This window comes from Thermomyces lanuginosus (assembly GCF_041956635.1).
Source record: "Thermomyces lanuginosus strain ATCC 200065 unplaced genomic scaffold VTN49scaffold_16, whole genome shotgun sequence".
Classification (NCBI taxonomy): domain Eukaryota; kingdom Fungi; phylum Ascomycota; class Eurotiomycetes; order Eurotiales; family Trichocomaceae; genus Thermomyces; species Thermomyces lanuginosus.
In genome coordinates, this window is record NW_027192350.1 from 228845 (window position 1) to 242539 (window position 13695).

The 13695-nt window shown below is 52.0% G+C and overlaps 7 protein-coding genes across 7 annotated transcripts; 3 read left to right on the forward strand and 4 right to left on the reverse strand.

The window, feature by feature from the left end:
* Positions 1 to 253: 253 nt before the first annotated feature.
* VTN49DRAFT_465 (uncharacterized protein) lies at positions 254 to 910 on the forward strand (the record flags this gene model as incomplete). The annotated part of the gene is made up of 1 exon (XM_069412619.1): positions 254 to 910. The coding sequence occupies one exon, from the start codon at positions 254 to 256 to the stop codon at positions 908 to 910; it is 657 nt and encodes a 218-aa protein (XP_069271368.1).
* A 680-nt stretch (positions 911 to 1590) lies between these two features.
* On the reverse strand, positions 1591 to 2362 carry VTN49DRAFT_466 (uncharacterized protein; the record flags this gene model as incomplete). Its single annotated transcript, XM_069412630.1, has 2 exons — positions 1591 to 1988; positions 2083 to 2362. The coding sequence occupies 2 exons, from the start codon at positions 2360 to 2362 to the stop codon at positions 1591 to 1593; spliced, it is 678 nt and encodes a 225-aa protein (XP_069271369.1).
* Positions 2363 to 3347: 985 nt separating this feature from the next.
* Positions 3348 to 5094, forward strand: VTN49DRAFT_467 (uncharacterized protein; the record flags this gene model as incomplete). Its single annotated transcript, XM_069412641.1, has 4 exons — positions 3348 to 3656; positions 3714 to 4431; positions 4478 to 4542; positions 4594 to 5094. The coding sequence occupies 4 exons, from the start codon at positions 3348 to 3350 to the stop codon at positions 5092 to 5094; spliced, it is 1593 nt and encodes a 530-aa protein (XP_069271370.1).
* A 1052-nt stretch (positions 5095 to 6146) lies between these two features.
* Positions 6147 to 7615, forward strand: VTN49DRAFT_468 (uncharacterized protein; the record flags this gene model as incomplete). Its single annotated transcript, XM_069412652.1, has 3 exons — positions 6147 to 6316; positions 6379 to 6616; positions 6686 to 7615. The coding sequence occupies 3 exons, from the start codon at positions 6147 to 6149 to the stop codon at positions 7613 to 7615; spliced, it is 1338 nt and encodes a 445-aa protein (XP_069271371.1).
* A 153-nt stretch (positions 7616 to 7768) lies between these two features.
* On the reverse strand, positions 7769 to 8383 carry VTN49DRAFT_469 (uncharacterized protein; the record flags this gene model as incomplete). The annotated part of the gene is made up of 2 exons (XM_069412663.1): positions 7769 to 8018; positions 8091 to 8383. The coding sequence occupies 2 exons, from the start codon at positions 8381 to 8383 to the stop codon at positions 7769 to 7771; spliced, it is 543 nt and encodes a 180-aa protein (XP_069271372.1).
* Positions 8384 to 8651: 268 nt separating this feature from the next.
* On the reverse strand, positions 8652 to 11407 carry VTN49DRAFT_470 (uncharacterized protein; the record flags this gene model as incomplete). Its single annotated transcript, XM_069412675.1, has 5 exons — positions 8652 to 10176; positions 10222 to 10443; positions 10496 to 11181; positions 11232 to 11336; positions 11399 to 11407. The coding sequence occupies 5 exons, from the start codon at positions 11405 to 11407 to the stop codon at positions 8652 to 8654; spliced, it is 2547 nt and encodes an 848-aa protein (XP_069271373.1).
* Positions 11408 to 11817: 410 nt separating this feature from the next.
* Positions 11818 to 12609, reverse strand: VTN49DRAFT_471 (uncharacterized protein; the record flags this gene model as incomplete). The annotated part of the gene is made up of 2 exons (XM_069412686.1): positions 11818 to 12068; positions 12123 to 12609. The coding sequence occupies 2 exons, from the start codon at positions 12607 to 12609 to the stop codon at positions 11818 to 11820; spliced, it is 738 nt and encodes a 245-aa protein (XP_069271374.1).
* Positions 12610 to 13695: the final 1086 nt, after the last annotated feature.

The window sequence follows — 13695 nt, forward strand, 5'->3', positions numbered from 1 at the left end:
TTGGAAGACTGCAGAACCCAAGCCCTGTTGATGCAGCCAACACGGCTCATTATTCGGCAGAGCCCGTGTAGTTTAATTTCGTGAGCTGGCAGTCTGGGGGGGCCCCTATTTAAAGAGATGCGTCGACCCCGTCCGACAATTCCTTCATTGCGAGAACATCTCGATTGTTAGTTGTGCATCCAGCCATCTCCGTGATTGATCGATCTATACATAAGCGTCCGGCACTCCATACATATTCATTATCATCACCAAAATGCAGTACAAAGCCCTCGTTGCAGCAGCTGCTCTGCTCGCTCCGGCACTCGCCGTCCCGAATCCGGAGCAGCCGGCAATCACTCCTCCGCCAACCCTCCGACGCGCCCAAAACCAGCGCGTTGCTCGTGGCCTCCTCGACGACCTCGGCGACGATCTCGGGGCCATTGCCGGTGACCTTGCCAACCTCGGTGGCGACTTCGTCTCCCTGGGCGAGGGCATTGGTAGTGCGGCCAAGAGCCATGCGGAATCCGTCGCCTCCAACCTCCAGACCTGGGGCCAGGATATCTCGTCCAAGTGGGATCATTTGACCAGCGTTGCGGCCACTGCCGCCACTTCCCAAGCATCTGAAATCGCCAACAGCGCCGAGAGCATTGCCAGCGAGGCGTCTTCGCGCGCCAACTCTCTCGAGGAGGATGCTCGCTCCGTGACAGACTCCGTGCTCGCGTCCAAGGAGTCCGCCTGGGCCTCCCAGGCGGCCGAGATCGCCTCCAACGCCAACGACTTCGCCCAGTCGCTGTCTTCCAAGTACGACATTGCTGCTGCCACTACCACCGACGTCTCGACCTCGGACCAGGAAGACTTTGCTGCTCCCACGGCCAATCCCGTCGGCATTGCTATGGCCGGTCTGGCTGGTGCCGTTGCCCTTGCGCTGTAAGGGGCCGTTTTGATTTATATACGCTGTTTTTTACTTCTTGAGTGCTTGAGAGCACAACGTTGATACCCAAAATCAATGATGGACATGCTTTGGATTCGATTCCGTTCCATGACAATGGCGTCATGTCGATTTGTTAGATTATGAAATGTATTATGATATATTTTTTCCATGCTCATGGAACCAGTTTGCATAATTCATTGTACGAATGTTACTTATTGACTATCTTGTCCTGAGTATCCGTGTTCTTTTGTAGCCAAATCACTATTAGATCCTGATTTGTAACCAACACTTCCATCTAAGCAATGATTATGGCAAGCACAACCAAATTTGGTGTCTCCCCTGAAAGCACGCTGATGTACGCAGTCCAGACTTGGAAAGTAGGGCAACACGAAAGTTTCTGAACTTCCATGGCTGAAGTTAACCACCCAAGCTTCCTGAAACGGCAATCATTGCCTCTATGAGCCCTAAAGTAGGCGAGCGATAGACTTCATCGTCTGGATAACAGGGCTTGAAGATCATTATATTCGTAGATGATGAGTTTCATGAGCCCTATGATATCCTGCAGCTGTTTCAATGCGAGTTCTATTATGCTGTTCAGAGAGAAGACGTTCCTGGATGCAAGATTACATCATGACACAAGGACAAACGCTCGGGGCTTCCACCCAGACAAGGAGATTGCCTCATCGAAGCACATTCTGAATTGCACTCTCCATCAACAACTTTGCGTATTGCTGATGCAGCCATTCGATCCAATATGGCATGCACTTCTCCTCCTTGCTTCCCGACAATCCATTGAAGAAGAGCGACTTGAGGTAGAACTCGGCAACGCCCTCCTCCTTCTTGACCGCGACGGACATCTCGAACAGGCCGTCGGACTCGCGAAGCCCTGTCTTCAATGGCGAATCGCCGCAGCGCACGATGATGCGGTCGTCCGTCTTCTCAACGACCTTGAAATGATCGGTCATTTCGGTGCCGACTTCGTACGTCGACCGGCGAAGTTCATCGGTGGACCATAGTTGGTGCGCGGTCTGAGGGCCTTGGTACTTTCGTGCGAGATAAGCACGCTGGAACGCGAATCCTGCGGTTTTTAGAATCACTATCAGCAAACGATGGTCCGTGGCGTCGACAGATTTCACTAGTTAGTATCCGATAAGTTTATCGGCTTTACTCACCAATGCCACCCCAAACTCCGGCACAGAATGCCTCGATTAGTTTGCCCTTCTTCTCCAATAGCCGCGGGTGAATTTGTGTTAGCGGGACTTTGCGCACCAAGATGTCGTTGACGGTGGCATTTCCATTGGGATTTTGCGCGCGATGTGCTGGACAATTCCAAAGGTAGTCCGACGGCGGCAGAGGGTCGATTTTACAGTTGCGCGTCCAGATGAAAAAGGATCCGACAACCGCAGTACCTCCGTACGCGGAAAGCTTGATAAAACGACCGATAAGACCCATTGCGCGCCGTATGAGGTCGGAGTGCACAGAGTCGAAGCAAGCAAAAGAACTGCTCTCGGAGTAGTATCTGCGGGCCAGCAGTGTTTACGGGTTTGCTGACTCGGACCGTTTTGAGCGGAGGAACGTGCTCCGTCTTGACGGTCTCTCCACCATGGTCGACACTATCCGAAGCGGAATCGGAAAGCTTCCCGCCGTCCTCCCGTACTCTTCTGGGAATCAGTTACTTAATTAAATAAATACAATTAATCATCCACGCTGTCTCCTGAAGGAGCCTTTGTAGAGCTGAAGAACGGAACTCCTGTCATCCCCACATCCCAACCCAGCTCTGTGGGGGTTGATTGGCAGAATACATGCATTCATACTTATTTCCGTCAGTCACATGATGGAAGCCTGCTCTGATGACTAAACTTACTCGATATGGTAATCAACTTGGAGTCTTGCACGATGCAGCTGCTCGTGTCCGGAGTGCACTCCGTACAGTCGGGCCTTTCGGCGGCGCCAGTACGAATCGAGGACCATGCTAATCACTACTACTCATGTACCGAGCATTAAGAAAAACCCACAACTCATCTAAAGACTGGATACCCCGCACAGAGATTGCTCGCCTATGGACAGTTCTAGTTGGATTAACTCCATATTGGTTGATTTAGTTCCTCCAATCTGTCTTATCAAGAAGCGGTCGCGGTTGAAAGCAACGGCCAATTCCCGAGTTTCATCGAATCAGCTCCCAGTTTCTCCGACTATGTACCACTGTAGTAAGATTCGCATGTAACGCCGTCCCGGCTTTCTGGATTATCATGGACTCCATGCGGCTGGTCTGCAATGATAAGCTGTATGTAGCTAGTGTAGATCAAGTTGGTCTCGTGTTGTGGCGATGATACAAATCAAACCTGCTGCCACTCTCGTCGTGGGATGACCGAAGACTGAAGTCTCACCTGCTAGTGTTCCCCCGTTGACCATCTCCCTACCTGGATATACCGACACAATGGCAATCAAGGAGGGTACGACCGAGTCGAGACACTCCGAAGACCTAGCCAAACCTGGGGTCCATGCGATCACTGCGACTCGTGATATTACCATTGCCGAGCACGAGACCGGATTCTGGGATGCTGTGCGTCAATGGCCGACGGCGGTCTTCTGGGCCGTTTTCTTCTGTATTGCCGTTGTGATGGCTGGCTTCGACGCCCAATTGGTCACATCGTTCTATGCGCTCCCGGCCTTTCAAGAGAGATTCGGACATCCGTACAAGGATGGACACATCATTGCGGCTGAATGGCAGACAGCATTAGGAATGGTACGTTGTCTTTTTCTGTTCTTTTCTCGTAGTAATCGTAGCTGATGGCCTTTTAAGGGGAACCCGGTCGGTCAAATCCTCGGCGCATTGGCTTGTGGCTGGCCATTGGAAAAGCTCGGTCGCAGACTCACCCTCGCCATCTGCTGCGTCTGGTCGATTGTCTTCGTCTTTGTACAGTTTTTCGCCACTTCGATCGGCATGCTTTGCGCGGGACTGGTGTTGGGAAGTCTGGCGTTCGGTTTCTACGTGGTGATTGCACCCACTTACGCGTCGGAGGTCTGCCCTCTGGCGTTGCGCGGCGTACTCACGGCATCGGTCAATCTGGCCTTTGTGATCGGCCAGTTTCTTGCGCAGGGTGTGTCGGCCGGGTTTGAGAGTCGTCGCGACGAGTGGGCATACAGGGCACCGTTTGCCATGCAGTGGTTCTGGCCCGTCGTACTTCTCGTCGGCTTGCTGTTTGCTCCAGAGAGTCCGTATTGGTTGGTTCGTAAGGGACGGTTTGATGAGGCGCGGAAATCATTGGTTCGACTCGCCTCATCCAAGCACCAGCCGGACATTGATGGGATGCTTTCCATGATTGAGCAGACGGATCTTTTGGAGCGAGAGATTGAGGCTACCACAACCTATTGGGATTGCTTCAAAAAAGCCAATCTCTTCCGTACGGAGATTTCTGTCATGGTGTATCTGATTCAAGTGATTGGTGGGAACCCGATGATCGGATATGCCAACTTCTTCTTTGAGATGGCCGGATTGGATTCGTCAGAGGCATTCAACAGTAAGTTCAAGGTCAATATGCTCCGGGCAGTACTAACGTCTCTCAGTGGGCGTCGGCAATACTGCTCTGGGTTTCGTGGGAACGTGCCTGTCCTGGCCATTGATGCACAAGGTAAGTTTACATTAATCTCACAATGTAGATTTCGCGCTCATAAATTTCCAGTTTGGTCGCCGGACCATTTACAGTACCGGAATGGTTATCATGACGATCCTCCTTTTCATCATCGCCTTCCTCGACTTTGGCCGCAACAAGAGCGGCCCTGTCTGGGCGCAAGCATCCCTGATGGACATCTGGACCTTCGTCTACCAAACCTCTGTGGGCCCAATATGTTTTGTCATTATCTCCGAAATCTCCGCCACTCGTCTACGCGGACGCACTATTGCCATTGCAACCGCTATCCAGGCCGCCGCCAGTATTGTCTTCACGGTTGCCATGCCCTACATGCTCACGGGAAACCAGGGCGACTGGCGTGGAAAGACGGGTTTTCTCTTCGGTGCCATCAGCTTCCTCTGCTGCATCTGGTGCTATTTCCGCCTTCCAGAATCTCGCGGTCGAACCTTCGAGGAACTGGATATTCTCTTTGAGCGCAAGGTGCCTCCAAGGCAGTTCGCGAAGTACGACCTGCTCCAGGAAGAAAACAACAACAACAAAGCGGAACCGTAATCTGAAATGTTGGGACTGGGAATATTAGTAATGTTCTTTCGGTCTCCTGTCGTGTTCGCTAGTATCTTATCGGTTTGTTCCTGGAGCAAATACGAGGTCGAATCGCGAGTTTAATTCTCCGTAGTTCCGCAAAGTCATTGTGAGCCCTGTCGACGTTTGGCTCATCACAACTTGGCCGTTTCTCGCAGAACTTGGCATTGTACCTGATCTGTTGGATATCGCCTGATAGAATTCTTTATTATTAAGCTCGTTGACGCTCTGTGATTTATAAAATCTATGAAGGTCGGGGTTAAGGGTTTCCTGTAGTTGTTGGTCCGGAGTCGTGAGTCGAATCCGGAAGGAGTGTCCGCAACGAAGACGGCGGGACTCCTCGGGGAATCCCGGCGGTTTTGCGAACCCGAGGCCACCTGCGGAGTTTCTGTTCAAAACGGGTAATTAACTGTAGTTAGGGTTGCGCCCCCGAACTCGGGAGTCGGAGCATCAGCCGAAGCCCTGACAGACTCCACCAACAATCCAAGACCGGCGCTGACCGACACTCGGAAAAAGAAAGCTAAGCTAAGCTAACAACGGAGAGGAGCTTGTCAAAAAAAAAAGAAGCTTTGGTAAGACGGCCCTGGCCGCGCTCCAGAGAGGGGGGAAAGAACCCCACTCCAATATTGAAGGAGCAAATGATAGCATCAATCCGCAATATGATTCATTTGGCTTCTTCCATTTGGCGTTAGCTTGTATCTGAGTCATCGAGTCCCCTAACCCTTGAATCTGCAACTCATGTGAAGTCGATAATTCGGATAATAAACGTGACGCCTGACGAGTATTATTAATTCCCTGTAGTAGAGTCCGCAGGTTGAGCACGTCGCCTGCGAGTACAAATACCAGTCGTCCTGACGTCGTGAGGTCCGTTCATGATGTCGACGAACAAGACGTAACAAACGACGACGACGGCAACGACGACGGCAACGACGACGGCAACGACAACGGCAACGACGAAAGAGAGGACGAATAGCGACGACGTCCGCGACGAAAAGACACGACAAAGCGTTCTTTCGGACACAATGGGCGAATCGCTAGAGAAAATTCCAACTCGCACCAACGGCGAGGATGCGAACGAGACAGTGGCAGAGACAGCATCGGATACTCCAAAGGCGCCGCCGCCGCCGCCCAATGGCGGGTTGGAAGCATGGCTAACAGTTTTGGCTGGGTTCTGCCTCTACACGAACGCTTGGTGAGCATACTTGTCTGAAAACTTCATGTTTGTATACCATACTGACCTGGCCACCACCCAAGGGGCTTGCTGAGTACATTCGGTGCCTTCCAAGAATACTATCAGACCGTCCTCCTCAAAGGTGAATCGCCGTCGGCAATTTCTTGGATTGGTAGTGTTCAATCCACCCTGATCGTGTTGATGGGAGTCATCGCGGGACCGATGGTCGATGCGGGCTGGCTCCGGACCCTGGTGTTCACGAGCAGCTTCATGGTCGTGTTTGGCATGATGATGACCAGTTTGGTGACGGAGTACTACCAGGTAAGTTAATTTTTTTTTTTTTTTCAATCCATTGCAGACTTTCTGTTCGACTAATAACTCATTGCGCAGGCTCTTCTTGCCCAAGGATTCTGCGTAGGAATTGGAGGTGGTCTGGGCTATACCCCAGCTTTGGTGGTCATCTCCTCCAAGTTCACCACAAAGCGGCCGATCGCTATCGGTATTGCATCGCTCGGATCAAGTGTCGGCAGCGTCATCTTCCCCATCGTATTCCGCCGACTGCAGCCGAATATCGGATTCCCTTGGGCTGTGCGGGTGATTGCCTTCCTCAACCTCGCGTTGGCCATTATCGCGTGCGCCATTCTTCTCCGCAAGCCGGGCAACAAGACTCGGGCACGAAGCTTGATTGAACCCAAGGCGCTGACGGAACCCAACTTTATGCTCCTGGCGGTGTCGCTGATTTGCGTCTTCCTGGCATTCTACATCCCGCTCTTCTATATCCCGTCCTACGCCCGTACAAAGCTGGGAACTGACCGCGACCTTTCCTTCTACATGCTGTCCATCATCAACGGCGCCTCCGCATTCGGCCGTACAACGCCATTCCTTCTTGGTGCGCGTGTCAAACCGATGTACGTCCTGCTCTGGGCCGTCGGGGCGAGTGTCATTGCCCTGTTCACCTGGATTGCCGCAACCAGTGAGGCCGGTTTGATCGTGTGGCTCTGCTACTGGGGATACCTGATGGGGACGCTCGTCACGGCACCCGCCGCGATCGTCGGTCATCCGGTGTTCTGCCCCGATTTCAACTTCCTCGGCACTCGGATGGGCATGATGTGGGGGATTTGCTCGGTTGGTGGCCTTGTGGGAACGCCGATTGCAGGCGCCCTCGTCGATCTCGATACTGGTTACTTCCTTCGTGCCCAGATCTTTGCCGGCTGCTTGATGCTTGGAGCCTTCGTGCTGCAGCTGTGGCCAACCTATTCCGTGTTCAAGCATGATCGATCCAAGGCCAAGTCTCAAGGGGATGTTCCGAGTGCGCACTGAGAAGTCTGTCCAACGTGATGAATATACATATATTCGAGAGAATCAGTTGTTGTCTAGTTTAGTTAGAACCCTAATGCCTCTCTTTTTCCAGGTAGATTAATGCGAAAAAAAGTTTGTGTTTCAACTTCAAAATCTATGGACGTTCCATTTCCATCAGCCTCGCTCATACTCGCTCTTTGCTTCTTCATGGTAATGCGCCATATTCCGCCCCATCTTTGTGTAGCCGCATTTCTCATAAAACCCAATATTTTGCTCCGAGCAGTCCAGAATCGTCTTGTAGCATCCAACATTCACCGCGATATTGTCCAGCGTATTGATTAACAGTTTCCCAAATCCCTTGCCCTGGTGGTCGGCATTGATCGAAATGTCTTCTATATGGCCAATGATTCCGAGATTATGAATACTACCCATATTGTCAGTACACATACATATCTGGCCGAGTCCAGCAGGGGGGGAGGGAGAAATAAAAACCTACAATTTCCTTTCCACAACTACCGCTCCCGTACCAACGATACGGCCATTGTTCTTCTTATCAGCGATCACAACGCAATAGTACCATCCTTGCCCGTGGTTCTTGTGCCAATCGAATCGCTCGTGGAATTGCGACTCGGAAATATCCCCCGTTGCGGTTAAGGTCTGAAGGCACTCGAAGAAGCCACGGTGGTAGTCGTCCCGCGCTAGAGGTCGAACGGTGTACCCCTCGGGGTACTTGGCCGTGATCTCTGGCGAGATGAGTCCGGGATCGAAGAGGAGGTCCGCAGCGGCCATGTTTTATTGGCCCCTTTGCTGGAAACGGGGCTTAGGAGTCAAAGGAAATGTGTTTATGTTTAGACAATTGGAGATTGAAGATAAGAACCGTGAACCTTAACTACGTGGTACTGGGTACCGAGCGTTCCCCTCCCTCAGCCGCGGAGTACACTCCGAGCGGAACGAGTACTGCGCTAATCCACGCGATTACTTAACATGGCAAGTGGTTGCAATTACTTTGGACGTGCTGGGTGCAGAGTAAGTTATTCTGGACATTTGAATGGGACTATCATTGATACACTGCCTCTTCAAAAAGCGTCGATCGCACTTGTACTATAGCACACAATTCAAGAATGAATTCGTACAGGATCACCACATTGGTGAGAATGTGACCGAGGGTGACAAAGTTTGGTAACACTTCTGCCTGAGGTTCTTGGTCACCGGCTTCTTCTCCCAGACCGTTTCCATTCTCTGGAGCGGGTCGGAGTTCGCCAGACTCTTCCACGTGATACGGCTTCGCCATCCAGCGACGGACGTTGTCTGCCATTTGCGGAGGGCGAGGTTGAGAGGGCGTTTGGCGATGCGGAGAGCTGGCGGGAGTCGACTCACGGTTGCTCGGGCCAGGAGATTGTAATCTTGCATCGTAGATTATTTCGGTCGTTCGTCCTCGTGAAACGCTACGCTCCTGATCTGATCGAACGCGCGACAGCGGAGCTCGGGACGACGGACGAGTAGGAGGGCGAGTGGGCGGACGGGTAGGCGCCCTTGATTCCATCAGCGTGTCGCCGCTATGTAGCAACTCTCGTCGCGCGGCGATGAGGATATCAAAATCCGGAATTTCTTGCCGCCAAGTTTCGATCTGATCCACGAGTTTTTTCAGAACCTTGAGCACAGGCGGCACGCTGTTCTCGGACCAGGTGGGCTCCAACAAAGACTCCTTGATGGCGGCCACAGGGTCATCTGGATTTGGCTCATCCCCGCTCGACTCCTTTGGCTCCGATGGAGACTCTTCCTTCGCGGCGCTTTTTTGGTATTGATAGTTGGAAGGATGCACCAGCAGCCATCCATCCAACGAGACCAAATTCGAAGAGGCAAGACTGGTGATCACATCCGTCAAGGCCAAATTCGTCATCACGCTGTTGGAGAAGAATCGTTCCAGACGAGAAATGACTGCAGTAAAGACGGCGTCATCAGTTCGGACCTCTAGCGGTTGATCAGCCGGCCCATCTAGCAAGCTGCTGCGCGGCGAAGGAATAAATAGACGGGATTCAAGAACAGCAGTCGCATCCTTAGCATAGCTCTCGTATGATTCATGTATTGACGGGTCATCGCTGATTGTAGTGGCCAAGGAAAGGAGCTGCTGCATCTCAGCATTCAAGGCACCGACCGTGCGCCGTCCATCAAGTGCCGGATCATTGGTCTTGATCAAGGATCCCGCAAATGAGTGGTGCCTTCGCAAGAGGATGGCCACCAGTCTCAACGTGGCTACAAGAGTGTCTTCATTTTTCGATTTGATACTAAGCAGAATCAAATCAACGAGATTGAAAAGAGAGGGTGATGGATTCTCTTCCTCTCCTGCAAATGCGGCCAGCATTTCCAAGGATTTCCGTCGGCTCATTGACATATGCTTGCGTACACGGTCTGACCGTACTTCGACAACGGGCTCCTTTTCAGTTGGCGACGCCAACAGATAATGCAGAATACGGTGAACGAGCTGGGGCTGATCAATCGCGTCCAATATTCGATACAAGTACGTCAGCACAGCCGCAGTCGAGCCGCCTTTGACATCGGAGGATTCGAGGAGAGATGGATACCTGCAGGGTCAGCATTGCCAAGGCGAATTGGGGCGGAACGCATACAATAGCTGTTGCAAGAACAAGACTTGAAAGTGGTCCAGCAGGGTGTCATTGACCTCCGCAGACGGGCAATGGTCGATAGTGTCCTGCCAGAAGAGCAAGTAAGATAGGAACGACTCGAAATCCGACCCCGTAGGAGGCTCGAGCAATGTTGGAACAGGAATATGGTCTGACAAGGCGATAATAGTCGGCATTTCGCCATGGGCAAAGGGAGACGGGACATGTCTGGGTACGGGATGTTAGCTCTCGTCGGCAACTTAAAGTCACAGGAACTCACCGGCTGAGCTGACTGTACAAAGCGCCCAATCCGGTGGCCATGAGAGTGGCCAGATCGCTCTCAATAAGCCACCTTTCCAGCTCTTTTGATTGCTTTGCTGTCTCAATTAGGTAGAGCAAGCCAGTACGAGCAAAATCACCCGCGCGACCTTCGCGGTGCACATAATCAACTAGTAGATAGAACAGAGGGAAATCGTCTTTCCTCGTAGCCCCCTCAAACTGACGCTCTTCTATTCTCCCCGACCCCTCTTCCTCCGGCAATTGTGAACGATTGGGGAAAAACCAGGCTGGCAGGATTCTGGGCTGTAGTCGGATATTGTTGGCCACCCCGAAGAGCAACTCGACCAGACGGCTCTCGACATCTTCGGAATTCACGTTCGCCCTCTTTACCAAATCCACGAGAGCGCGGGAGAAGACACGATTGTCGACAATCCCTTCAATCTCCGCATCGATCAATGTATTGAAGAAAACCGCCGCAGACCCGATTATCACTTCGTCCTGATAGGTTAACGCAAGTTTGGTGACTGTGACGAAGATCTGCGAAGTCGACGCATATGACAGACACGGATGGGGTGCCGGACCGCGAGATTCGTCACTAAGGACGTGATTCAATCGGTCGATACAGTGGCGCGTGTGAAGATTGGCAGCGGCTTCCCGCGACGGTGAGCCGCTACTGCGCCATATTTGCTAGAGAAACGTTAAATCCAGATCGCTTGATTGGCAATCGATCCACGTACTTGTAGACTATTGCATGTCTTCTTGAACGCTGTCAATCGCTCGACGGGGGTGGTCGTTCGAGGGGTCTTGGTTGATGAGCGCGAACCACCTATGAGTCGCGACCACTGACCAACAAGATTAGCGACAGATTGACGACAAGACAATAGATGCAAGACTGGCGACTTACGAAGTCCATGTTGAGCGGCGGACAGCATCTCCCTGGTCAAAGCTGCCGCAAGAGGGAGACAGCCGTCTATCTATGCGATCATGGTCTAGAGCGGCGAGTAATTACATTGATTGGCCCAAACAGGAAAGGAGCCGATTTGGCCCGAGCAACTGGCCCAAAATGTGAAGTTTGCACGAGCCCGACAATCCCTTGGACAAAAAGTCCTCATTACATTCGTCATTTTCCATGCAAACTGTAACTAGAAAAGGCTGAACATAATGCGCTGAGTAAAACAACGCCTCCCTGCCGAACCCAGATCCCGAGCACCATGGTGAACAACTCCGACGCCGATATAAAGCCCATTCCTGCCCCAGTCTAGTCGCAATAACATAAGCCCAAGACCTGCCGACACAAGAGAAAATTGGTATGTAACATCGAATTTAGGAGCTGTCGTCCTTTTTCCGTCGACCGCCAGTTCGACGTTTGCCTTCGTTATGGTCGCTCCCATCCTCATCGTTCTTCTTCGGGTTATCCGGAACCTTCGCGATGATGTCCGCTAGGAAATCCAACACTTCATCTTTGGCCACCGCTTGTTTCAAGTGAACCGCAGTGATGCGCTTCGAGTTCCGATCTCGAGCCTCCTTCGCAGCTTTCAGGACGAGCGAGATCATGAACAGTTCTAATGCTTTAGCTGGAAGAACGTTAGCATTTCCAGGAAATTAAGTAAAGAAAAAATGATACTTACAGACAGCAATTGGTGTCACCTGAGCCACCTTGCCCACATCCTCATCTGCTTGCATGATCCTTTTGATTCTTGCAACTGGAAACTTGGTTTTGACCTCGACGCCATCCCACAGTCGAGGCTTGCGAGGCTCTTCAGCTTGCGACGGTGCTGGCATTGGGGTCACCTGATGTTGAGAGTCCGCGTGAAGATATTGCATCGGAGGTTGCTGCGGGGCGGCAGCAGCGGCGGCTGATAGACGTGCGCTGCGGCGCGACATGTCGTCGTGGGATTGGAGTAGCGTCTGCTGCACGTACTGCTGCGGAATGCGGTTGTTGGTTGCGGATGGGGGTTGGTATGGTGTGTTAAAAAATGGAGACGCGTCGTAGGAAGCGCGTTGACCCAGGGGGCTGGCGAGAGATGGAGGCTGTGATTGATAGGGAGTAGTGGCTGAGTGGAAAGATGAAAAATCGGGGGAGCGGGGGCGGTATGAACTATCTGGATCTGTCATGTCTGCAGTCTACAATCATCCGGGGCGTTGTTGCTTGGTCTAGACACAAGCAAACAACGCAAACGAAAACAGTCGCTGCCAAGTGCGGATTAACGGTGACGCGATTGGAGCTAGTCGCACGGTCAGCATTTTCTGTCTGTTCATCTGTCAACACGGACAAAGTTATCAACCAACCTCAAGAAAAAAAAATAATGCGATGTAAGACCGACCAAAATTAACAGGAAGCTGGCTTCCAAAAAATTATAGCTTCTGAATTCAATGGTTTGATCCGGTTGAAATTGTTTTCTCTTTCACAGCCGTGCCGGTCGCTGTCAGATTATTTACTATCGCGATAAGAAAAGACGCGACTTGACAGCGGGTGGCCACCAGAGGGCGTGTGCTTTGCGTCGCTGGAGAGATTTTGGCCAATCAGAAACTTGATACAAGGAGGCAAACGGGGCCAGGTGCGTGGCAATAAGGAGGAGCAAGTTGCAGGCAAGGTTCGGGCCAGGAGGGCGGGTTTTGGAGCCCTTTTAACCTGTGGCCCGGCCCAGAGCGCTTGGGCAGCCTCAGCCACCGCCTATCATGATTGCAGAATGCCCGCCGATCCACCTTCGTGCCAGATCTTTTGGTGTGGAAAATTTACGCATATGCGGCCATCCGCGCTTCAACAGATGCTCTCAATATATATACTCCATCATCTCGAACAAAATCACTGCCCTTGCAAGCGCTTCACAAAGCTTCTTCGAACGTGTCGCCTGAGTTTGAGTTTTTTTGATTTCCTGAAACTTTCCTCTCCGAGCCTCCAACGGAAGTGGCTCTATTGACGTCACGTGATACCGCTTCGGATTATCTTACATCCGGGTGCACACCCTTCGGCCTTTTGGCCTCCGAGCTCCGGCGAATCGGCCAAGGGCTTTGATACTGTGCACTCAGGTTACTTCTCAACATGGTAATTCTTCAACACGCAATGCTTCGAACAGCACGGATGCCCGTCTCTATCTGATCGACGATTAGTGTGGTATTTTACGTACCCGATTAGCGGTTGATCACGGGACGGGAAACTCACGGCATAGCCACTCGCACAACAGGACGAATGACATGAGG